The 11,569-nt window shown below is 39.5% G+C and overlaps 1 protein-coding gene across 1 annotated transcript; it reads left to right on the top strand.

Annotated features, from left to right (window-relative positions):
- Nucleotides 1-3,865: 3,865 nt before the first annotated feature.
- LOC113614745 (signal recognition particle 9 kDa protein) lies at nt 3,866-5,337 on the top strand. Its single transcript, XM_027096497.1, has 2 exons — nt 3,866-4,266; nt 4,890-5,337. Exon 1 carries the CDS (start codon nt 3,971-3,973, stop codon nt 4,229-4,231), a length of 261 nt encoding a protein of 86 aa, XP_026952298.1. The 5' UTR covers nt 3,866-3,970; the 3' UTR covers nt 4,232-4,266; nt 4,890-5,337.
- Nucleotides 5,338-11,569: the final 6,232 nt, after the last annotated feature.

The raw sequence follows: 11,569 nt of genomic DNA, 5'->3' as shown, positions 1-11,569 counted from the left end.
ACTAATTCTGATAACTTCAGAACTATAAGCAACAATGTGATCATCAAGCCAATATACACAGAAATATTCATTTTATCTTTTAAATGACCTATTTTTAGATGAAGTTTTTCTCGAAAATCCTGCCACAATGAACTCCTCTGAAGCCCTTTTCTGTTTTATAAGTAAGATGTAATGCTGGGAGATTCTTGAGGCAAAACTATCAATTTCAGTAGATGTTCACTGATTTGTTTCCCATTAAAATAAGATCTAGGTACAATTTCTAAAAATTAGTTGCATAATTTAACTTCCTCAGGAAATAGTCTATTGGATGGATGGATGAATGGATGGTGGATGATGGATGGATGGATGGACAGCAGTAAATAGATGTATTTTTTCTTGTTGATGAATTTATTCACTCTGCTTTTTTATTTATGTATATTAAAAAGCATAGGGCTTTTTAAGCAATGTGGTATTAAGAGCTGTCTCCCTGCTACATGGGAAAGCCTTTCTGTGTACATCCTGTCCCTCCAACCTTCACGTCAGGGGGTTGTGGCTGATACAGTAGTCAACCTAAACTACTACTTATACTTATTAAATCCTATTAAGTACAAAAGCACTGACAACATCATGCACTGATAAATTTGCTAAAAGGTATCCTCTGGGAAAGAAAGTAAATGTGACTGCCAAATCTTACTCAGACTTCAGATACAAATAAACTGTGAATACAATGTTAAAACTATGACTATTACAGGTAACGTTAATGGATTCTCAGATTCTCTTCTGGTTCCTTTCTCTGCACTGAAGTCAGAAGAGATTTCCAAAATGGAAAGCTTATCATGCCACTACCTTGCTGAAAAATAACAAAACCACCAAAGACAAAAAGCAAAACTTTAAGTGCTTTCCTGGTGACCTTTGGATAAACAACAGGGTGGGTCTGCCCCTTCCATTTCTGCAGCCCCCCTCACCACCCCCGCTGCTCTGGGCGCCCAGCCCCGCTACCCCTCATCTAGTGCCTCCGCGACTTTCCCACAGCGCAGGGCCTGCTCACTACTCTGCCCTCTGTCTGAACCTATAAATCACCTACAAACCCTTCAGATTTCAGGTCCGGTGTTACTTCCACAGAGAGCTTTTTTTGTGTGTGTGTGATACGCAGGCCTCTCACTGTTGTGGCCTCTCCCGTTGCGGAGCACAGGCTCCGGATGCACAGGCTCAGCGGCCATGGCTCACGGGCCCAGCCACTCCGTGGCATGTGGGATCCTCCCGGACCGGGGCACGAACCCGCATCCCCTGCATCGGCAGGCGGACTCTCAACCACTGCGCCACCAGGGAAGCCCCAGAGAGCCCCCTTTTGACTGATGTTTCATTCCTTTCAGAAAGTTGTTGCCCTCTCTCTCAGCAGATCTCATTTCTCTTTGCAAACAGAAAAATGCTTTATTATGATTATTATCGTAAACACCACAATGCACATTAGCAATCCAATTCTCCAAGTGCTCCTCCTATTTCTGTACGTCTTAGAAACATAGCACCAACCGCCCTTAGTTCTGGACGATCTTTGCAAGGATGAGCGTATTGTAAACTGCTCTCGACCACAGAGCTATGTCTGCCTATGGAAGAAAGAGTGAATTCTTCACTGCTCAGTAGAATAAAGACAATGAGCTCATCGCAGGGAGGCTTACAGCTCCCTAAAAAATTATCTCACTGGGCTTCCCTGGTGGCGCAGTGGTTGAGAGTGCACCTGCCGATGCAGGGGACGCAGGTTCGTGCCCCGGTCCGGGAGGATCCCACATGCTGCGGAGCGGCTGGGCCCGTGAGCCATGGCCGCTGAGCCTGCGCGTCCGGAGCCTGTGCTCCGCGACGGGAGAGGCCACAACAGTGAGAGGCCCGCGTACCGCAAAAAATAAATAAATAAATAAATAAAAATGACCTCACTTATGTCCTGTATTGTAACCCACAGTGTGTGCAGGTGTCTAGCTGGGCCCACCCACGTGCCCCCCTGGGACAGGAAGCAGGAGGGATTGACAAATATGTGATCCTCTGTGCTCCCTCTGTGCCAGGGAACCAGGCTCTCTGCCTCTGAGCAGGAGTCTGGGGTCTTTCACCAGCACCCACAAAACTGAGACAGGCTAATTTTTCAGCTTATAAATGGGGTAAAATCTCAAACTGTTTATAGTTCTTAATAACGTACAAAAGGGAAGAAAAAATGTGAACAATATAACAATAATACGAAGGAAAAATTGCAAGAAAAGGAACTAAGTAGAAGGCCATATGGAACCCCAGGAAATTAGAGAACCACATAAATTAGAAAATAAACATCACGCACAATATCACGACCCAAAGATATGCTCGGTGTCAGCTGTCTGATGTATTTGTACTAAAAATATTCTCTATGTATATGCATTTGCTATAATAATTTATTACCACATAAAACAATGTTGTGATAAGTACTATTTGACATGCCTCTATGAGGTCTGATTATTTCTATGGCATCAATTCCTACCAATTTAATTTCCAAATCCAAGACAATGCATGCTGCCCTACTTTAGTGCTCTGCAGAGAAGCAGTCTGAATGGTACTGAGTGTTACCAAGAAAAATAAGGGGCACAGGGGATTGTGCTTCATTTTTAAGAGGAAGCAAAGAGCTGAAACGTTAATATTTAAGAAAAAACCTTAAGGAGATGAAGGAGTAAGCTGTGAAAATTCCAAGCAGAGGGAACTGTAAGGAAAGTCAGCAGAGTTTAAAAAAAAAAAAAAAAAAAAAAAAGGAGGGGGGGTTTGGCCTATCTGAGGAAAAGCAGACAGGGCAGCACAAAGCCACACAGGCAGGGGAACCAGAGCACAAGGACACGCTGGGACCACCGCGGAATCCAGGTTGCAGGCCTGTGGGCAAGGAACTCCGCATGGGTGAGGACCTCATTCTTGCTGAGAACACCAAAAAGAGGCCCTGTTGGCTCTTCCCAAGGCTGAACTCCCTGCAAGTCACCTTGAGATACGACATGATGTCTCCCCCTGGACACAGCAGGCTTCCTTCCACTTCTTGTAAAGTGATGCGACCCCAAGCTCCATGTTCTCCCCCGCAGCAGCCTCTGCGTGAGCTGGTCCCCATTACAGGTCAGGAACCCGGGGACAAGGACAGCAGACACCAACACACAGCTCCAACTGCCGCTGCTGCTATGGTCACAGCAACCTCTGTCACTGACCCGGAGTCCCGGAGCACAGGGGCAGCTGCACTTGTAGCTCCCAGGTGGGGTAAAAGCCCACACCTCGCATGGTCTTGACAGGTTACACCAACCACTGCAAAGATGTGACCAGGAGTTCCATCAGACTGTGCACACAAGATTAATGCAAAGAGCTAAAGGGTCACTGTCATCTGTGCAGGGAACAGACCGAAATAAGACAAGGTGGAGACACACAGGAAGCAATTCCACAAAGGCAGGCAGGACACGGTGGTCGTCTGGACAAAAGTCCTGGCAGGGGGCATGCTGAGTGGTCACATTCCAACATACTTAGACTGTGGAGCTACCAGAATTTCTGTATAATAAAATAAAAGAGTAACTCATGACGAGCTGCTAAAAGGACGGAGCTGGAATTAACTAAATTTATACAAGAAGCTCAGAATTGGAACTTTCAGATTAACGGAGTTTCCTCCCATTCTCAGATTGGTAAGCGTTTTTATCGTGAATGGGTATTGATGGATATTGAGTTAATAAATGCTTTTTCTTCAGCTAATGAGAGGATCATAGGTTTAAGTCTTTAGTTCTGTTAACTACATTGATCACTGGGTCTTGCTTGCTTTCCCAGAAAAAACAACACTGAGCTGTGAGGTATTATCCTTTTATAAAGGACAGGATATGCTAATAGTTTATTAAGAATTGTGTGTGTAGGGTCTCTGCCGCAGTAGGTGGCTGCGAGAGGTAGGGAGGTCGGTGGGCCGCGTCGCGTCGCCTCAGGTCCGTAGCTTTGCCTCCCTCTCCTGTTCTGCCGCGGGCCCACGATGCCGCAGTACCAGACCTGGGAGGAGTTCAGTCGCGCAGCGGAGAAGCTCTACCTCGCAGACCCTATGAAGGCACGTGTGGTTCTCAAATATAGGCATTCTGATGGGAGTTTGTGTATTAAAGTAACAGATGATTTAGTTTGTTTGGTGTATAGAACAGACCAAGCTCAAGATGTAAAGAAGATTGAGAAATTCCACAGTCAACTAATGCGACTTATGGTGGCCAAGGAATCCCGCAGTGTTGCCATGGAAACAGACTGAATGGTTTGAAATGAAGACTGTCATGTTCCTAGGAAGTAAATATCTTTTGAATTTGAGAAAGTGTTGGGACAGAAAATACTTTATGTAACTAAGTGGGCTATTCAGAAGCCAAGAGATCATTTTTTGTACTTTGTTTTTTAATGTTTACTTTAGAGAGCTAGGACTGTAAATGCTTTCAGTTAGAAAACTTTTATTTATTTTTGGAAATGGAACAAGGAATGGCTCTATCTTGGAAACTTTTTGCAGATTGTTTGATGTTAGGCAAAATAAATAATTACTCTCTGGTAAGTTTGTATCAGTAATTTGAAAATGAGATATCAAGAAAAGCCAGTTCTTCCTTAAATTTAGTTAATCTGTCTTTAAAAGAAAAATTAAATGGAACCATTTTGCTGGATTCATGTATTTCTTTTGGAGCATAAATTTTGTGCTGTTGATGACCAGCAAATATAAAATACGGTAACTGGAATTAACTGTGCACAGCAGTATAGCTGATTATATATGGTAGTGTAGTCTCAATTATATCTAAAGATAACTATGAAAACAAGTATGCTTTACCTTAAACTTTACAAATTTAAACTATATTTTTAAATATAAGGGATTCATAGTATCATTAACTTGTTGAGCAAAGACTAACTTTGAATCTAATTTTCATGCCCAGAAACATCTGCTTTTACTTTAAATGCATGAACAGAATGCTCACTAATGGATCGAAACCACCATATTACAGGAATATTTGCCACATATTTGCCATCTATATTTTCTCAGAAGGGCTAAGGATTATCTGAACTGTTAAATTTTTGCATACCTCTCTGACACCCCAACCCATTTCTCTCATTACTTAACCAAGGTGTTAAGCATGACTCTCACAACTGTTCTCCATTAAATCAGAAGTATGATATTATTTGATATTTATCTTATGTTTGTAACCTGAGTTTTACCACCTGAATATAATGTTCACATGTTGATTCTTACATTAAAATATTTTTTGTTAGGGATTTGTTGTGTTGACCAGCGTTTTAACATGGAAAGTTCCATTAGCCATATGAATTTTGGCATGTTTCAGAGAGATCAGTAAATAAAATATTACATGAAAAAAAAAAAAAAAAGAATTGTGTGTGTATTCATGAGCAGTATTAGCCTGCAACGTTGTTTTTTCTTACTAGATCTTGTCAGCGTATATTGCAACTGATCACAATTACTGGGAACAAATTCAAATTCTACTATCTAGAAGCGTTTGTACAATGTTGGTGGGTTCTTTCTAAATATCTAAAATAATTCTTGAAAACACCTCAGCCTAGAGATTTCTTTATGGGAAGGCTTTAAAATATAAATTTGATGTCTTTAATAGTAAATATTTCAGACTTTCTAATTTTTTCTGAATTGGTTTACATAAAATTGACTTTTTCTAGAAATTTGTACATTTGATCCGAAGTGACATATTTGTTAACATGATACTGTTACTAATAAGCTCTTAAGATCTTTTTAAAGTCTACAGGCTCTCCGGTGATGTGCCTTTTTTTCACGTTTGATACTAGAGATGTGTCTTCTTTTTTCTTGATCATTCTTCCCAGGGGTAAATCTCTTTTATTAGTTTTTCCTCAAAACTAGCTTTAGATGAGAGATTTTTTTTTTTTTTTACTGTATATTTGATTTATATTTCAATAATGACCTCCCTTATATTTATTATTTTCTTACTTCTTTCTCAATTTTTTTTCAATTCTTGTTCTAACTTCTTGAGTTGAATACTTAGAATGTTGCTACTCATCCTTTTCTCTTTTCTGAAATATCAATTTTTAAGGCTATTTATTTCCCACTAACAAATTTAGCTAGATCTCAAGTCTTCATATTTTGATATTTGATTATAATTAAGTTCAAAATATTTTCTAACATTAATTGTGATTTTTTTCTTTGAAAACGAATTATTTATAAGAATAGTGCTTGATATCCAAACACTTTGGGCTTTTCTAGTTATTTTTTATATTAATCGTATTTGACTAAATGTCTCACCGTGGTTAAAGAACATACTGGGAATAACTAATACTTGTTTTGTCCTGCTCACTACAAAAGGTTCATTGTTTTTAGTATAAGCTACAACAAGGACTTAATAGGCATAGTGGTTAACAAAGACACAGGGATAATAACCCCATAGCACATGTGCAAGGAAGTTAACTGCAAACAGCCTCGCATAAGTGTAAAATATAATACATTTTAAAAGTTTAGAAACTCGAGAAATAACTTTTCCCCACAGTTGCCATAGAAAATCTTAGAAAATACGGGTTTAGTCAAGGCTGAGAATTACATATAAGGTATATATAATGTATTTCCAGTACAGATCAGTCTTAGTAATTGTGGTTGTTCTCGTTTGGCTCAAAGAAAGTTTTGTGAAAGCTGGAGAGTTGTAAGAAACACAGCTGGAGGGATAATTGGGGCTTTGATTATTTTGATTGTTGGGTAAAGATGTTTCAATTTTATCCTCTAGGCAATGTGAGTCCATATATCTGAACAGATGGCTAGAGAAGTGATTTTGAAAGATGAGTATAGCACCATCTGAAGAGACAGAGGAAAGGCCTACTAAGCAGTTAAAAAACTGCTAAGCCACAAATTAATACTGATGCAAAAGTGAAAGCAGAGACACAGAAAGGGACAGCCATGAAAGACACTTGTGAAGGGAAAATCAACATAATGTAGACATAGTTCAGGTGCAGGAATGAGCCAGATTTCCCTGAAGTTGTGACTCTGGTAATGTAGAGTTGTGTTTCTATAAAATGAAATATGAATATAGTAAGTGTATGCTGATAATGCTTTGGTTGCAGACATTCTGAATGTCAGATGCTGGTGATCAATCTGGTAAAAAATGTTTTGTAGGTAATTACAAGCTTATAACTTGAACCCGGAAGTGAACATAAGTATGAACTTTTAGAATTTAAGGTAAGAAATAGGAAGCCAACAGTTTCATTTGTGGATATATATAAAACCTCTGAAAAGGGAATGAGGGGGAAAAGAATAAAAGGAGATATTGTGAGTTCCTTGCAGATGCAGGAGACAGGAGAAAAAGAGGAGGAGTTGAAGAGGGTAGAAATGACATAGTCAGCATTTAGTTAGTCAACAAATGCAGGACTAGCCGTACACTAGCTAATCTGAACGAGTAATCATACAGTGCAATACTGCAAATGTCTAGGAGGGAAAGACTTCTGAGAGATGATGTGCTGATGGGCAAGAACAAATATTTCTGTTGGCAAGAGGAAGGGCACGAACATTTATTGAGTGCCTACTGTACGTCTGATTAGGTAAAGACACACACACACATACACACACACACACACACACAACACACAGAAAGAAGGAGAGGTTCTCATTAAATTCAATGAACCATATATGGGTAGTGCAATGTTGTAATAGGGAAGAACAAATCTGGCTCCATATTAGATCTGTTTCTTTTTCTTTAATGCTTGTACTCTGAACAGACTGTGCTTAGTTAGGCATGCTCGCTGGGCACCTTTTGTAAAAGAATGTTGCCTGTAGCCTGAAATATACAGGAGAGCCCATTCTCAAGGCTCTGACCTTTCAGAGTCCATTCATATAGATAGAAAGTTGCAAAACAAAGAATAACATTTGTCTCCTTGGAGGTTTATAGGAACATCGTGATCTGAGCTATTAGTACGTGCACAGCTGCAGTAACAATGGACTCCGATACCAAGAAGTTTGCAACAACGGGACCTCAACCCCTCCCTCACCTGGCCTTTGAAAGTAACTTCCTGAAACCCTTGGAGGAGTTCAGGGTTTTCTGGGCATGAGCCAGACATTCTTGTGTGGCCCTGCAATAAAACTCTATGTTCCAAACTCCCAACATTTTGTTTTGTTTGACCTCACTGTGCTGCGGGGCACAGGAACTTGCTTTCGGTAACAATCTCTATTTATAAAGTAAGGACAAGGCTCTCTCTTTAAAGTAAAAGGCATGCTCTATCAAACCCTAATAAATGGTGCAACCTGGATTTTATTCTGATTCCAAACCTACCCTCACAAAGACAGGACAGATTTTAGTGATATAACTGGAAGTTTCAGTTTGTTAGACCTGAGGGGGATGAGGGTGAATTGCCAAAACTTACTCTGAGGATATAGTGAGAGCTGATGGGACACCCATAATTTGGATTCACACTTTCTCCCATTCATTCCTACAATAAATATCTACTATGAAAAGGGAACTATACAGGATGACTAGGAATAAAAGAGGTCAGCATAAACACAATAACAACAACAAAGCAATAAAAACAAATGTCATCCGAACTCTCTCTTCAGGAAGATAACAGTACAGGGGAAACAATTGTGAATTTAAAAAAAAGGCCGAACATATGTAAAACTGCTACTGTAATCGTGCAAGGAAGGAAGTACATAATTTTGTGACAGAAAATGATACCTGAGCTGAAATCTGAAGGAAGAGGAATTATTTACCAGATAAAAATGTGTTTTTATGTGTGGCTGAGGGGACGGGGACTCTAGTATGTATATATTTAGGACCCCAATAAATGATGGTTGAATTCTAAATTACTCATATCCAATGCCCTCAATCTTGTTTAAAAAAGCTCAGAACCAGAGTTTGATCATAACATTCTAAATGTCATTTCATCTTTATGTTTAATACGATAAAAGAATACTGCAACAAACATATTCCCAATAAGATTGGTAAATATTATTTAGCCGTTTCTCTTGTAAAAGCCATTGTTGCTAGAAAGACAGCAATTATTAAAACTATGACGAACTAGAAACACATAAGGTAAAATCCCTTAGTTGGTTTTACCAGATTTTAATTGGTGATAAACAGAGTAATTAACTTAATGATGCAAAAATATTAACATTTTCTGTAGTACTGAAGGAAGGACATTTAGATTAACAAAATAAATGGGAAAATGGGGACAATGCAATGGCCGGTTGTATGCATCCTGCATGGTGAGTCAGTAGCATCCTTTGTACTTTGTTCAGACAACCTAGGGGTGGTTTTCAGGAAAGAAGAATTACTCTTTCTGGCAACTCAGTTATCCTTCTGAGAATCAAGAGACAATAATCTCTAAGAGTCACCTTTTGAGTGTGTGCCCAGATGATAAAATCCCTTTTTCTCTCAGAACTGCCAGAGGGTCTGGGCTCCTTTTAGCCACTACAGCTGCCCTAACCCCCTCAACACACAGCCCCCTGGCTGTCTACACAGAGATGTGGCTCCCACAGTCATGATTAGTCACAGTTAAAATGGATTCAGGATGGAGAACAGACAGACCTGGGCCAACCAGTTTATTCCTCCAGAGAAGGTACAGAAAACTCTTCAAACCCCAGGGGGAGAATATAAAACAAGAATCTGTAAACAAGAGAAAAATAAAAATCCCATCTTTTCTTGTTGTGAATTTGTCCTGGAAAACAGAATTCAAGAAAAACATCATTTACTAACTGCAGGAGCAAACACAGTACCATCTGAAGGGGTTTATTGCATATATATTGTAGCTTCCCCCCTCTGAGCCTGCTGCAGCATTACGTTTCCCATAGTCGGAAAGATCAAACTATTCCCAAGAGAAGGAAATTCTAACACAGCTCCTCCTTTAACATCCCAGTATCTGTGGGCAGGCAGCCTCTATGGCAGCCGTCAGTGACCTTGGGACCTGCCACTACTTGAGTGTGGACTAAGGTCATCCACTTGCTTCTAACACAGACCATGAAGAGATGCCACTGCCTGGATCAGGTCACCAGGAGAGCGAGGTTGCCCTTTCTCAGGGGCTGGCTTTCCCCTGCCCTCTCTGTGCCCCTCACACTGGGGTAGCAAACTGCCAGGTTGTGAGTCAGTCCTTTGGTAAAGCTCATGTGGCCCCATAAGGCTGAGGCCTCAGTCCTACAGACAGCAAGTTGCAGAAGCCTGACAAGGAACGCGGGTGAGCTTGGAGGGGCATCTTTCAGCCCCACACGAGACGTGAAATGATCCAACTCACGGCAATGGCTTGAATGCAGCCTCAGTAAAGACCTTCAACTGGAGAAAGTTTGTGGCTTTACGCAATTCAATTCTCAAATAACTTGCTACACAGAGAACTAATACAACATCTTTTCATATTTTAAAGCTATTTTGTACATATTTAAATGTTAATCTCCTTTAGACTTTCTAACAAAACAACCACATATGAAAATGTAGTTAATAAATCCATAGTTTGAGTTCAGATCATTCTGTGTTTCTACTTCTTGAAATAATTTTTCAAATGAATTGGCCTGTTAAGTCAAAGGGGATATGACCCTGGAAATATTGAGAAATCTTTTCCCTCAAAACAACCAACCACACTCATATTTCTATATCATTTTTATGCAAAAATGGACAATATTCTACTGAGGCAAAATGTCAAAAAGAATGTAAATAAGGAAAAAAACTCAAAAGCTATGGGGCAGTCATTGACAGACGAATGCATAAAGAAGATGTGGTACATATATACAATGGAATATTACTCAGCCATAAAAAGGAACAAAATTGGGTCATTTGTAGAGACGTGGATGGACCTAGAGACTGTTCTACAGAGTGAATTAAGTCAGAAAGAGAAAAACGAATATTGTATATTAATGTATATATGTGGAATCTAGAAAAATGGTACAGATGAACCAATTTGCAAGGCAGAAACAGAGACACAGATGTAGAGAACAAATGTATGGACACCAAGGGGGGAAAGTGGGGGTCGGGTGGTGGGGATGGTGAGATGAATTGGGAGATTGATATTGACATATATACACCAATATGTATAAAATAGATAACCAATAAAAACCTGCTGCATAACAAAAAATAAAATTCAAAAAGATACCAAGAAAACAAAAAACAAAAGCTATGCGGCAGAAAAGAGTAGACTAAGAATGTGCTATGGAATTTGCCTTAATACTTGGAAGATATCACAGGTATTGGTATTTGTATGATACATTCAAGCAGGATTTATAGCAACTTAGCAGCTGTACGGTAAATCTAAATGTCTTATAAAAGCCTGTTAAGCAGTAATTGCTATTCAATATTCATGGCTTAATGAAACTGACTTGTTGCAATTTGAAGCCGTTTTAGAATCATCATTCTGTAAAACTTTGACATGTGGAAACTCTTTATATGAGATAGTTTGGGAGGAAATATGTGCACATAGTCTCATTTTTTTCAGTATCAAGAAAGAAGAAAACACTGATTGCATTCCACTTAAATAGCATGTGTATGGTTTTGACAAAACTTTCAAAAATGCCACTTGATTTTCTTTAAAGTTTGTCATTCAGGAACATGACATTAACATCTGAAGCAAAGAATCGGCTTCTAGCCAGTCACATCCACTGCACACAGACATATTTTTT

Source organism: Aethalodelphis obliquidens, unplaced genomic scaffold, assembly GCF_003676395.1.
Source record: "Aethalodelphis obliquidens isolate GAN/ISIS:26980383/991018 unplaced genomic scaffold, ASM367639v1 scaffold103, whole genome shotgun sequence".
Classification (NCBI taxonomy): domain Eukaryota; kingdom Metazoa; phylum Chordata; class Mammalia; order Artiodactyla; family Delphinidae; genus Aethalodelphis; species Aethalodelphis obliquidens.
Note: the sequence above shows the minus strand (reverse complement) of the source record. Positions and strands in the feature narration are given on the sequence as shown.

What these genes read in the sequence shown, in the direction of transcription:
- LOC113614745 (XM_027096497.1), top strand. Translation starts at nt 3,971, where the DNA reads ATGCCGCAGTACCAGACCTGGGAGGAGTTCAGTCGCGCAGCGGAGAAG.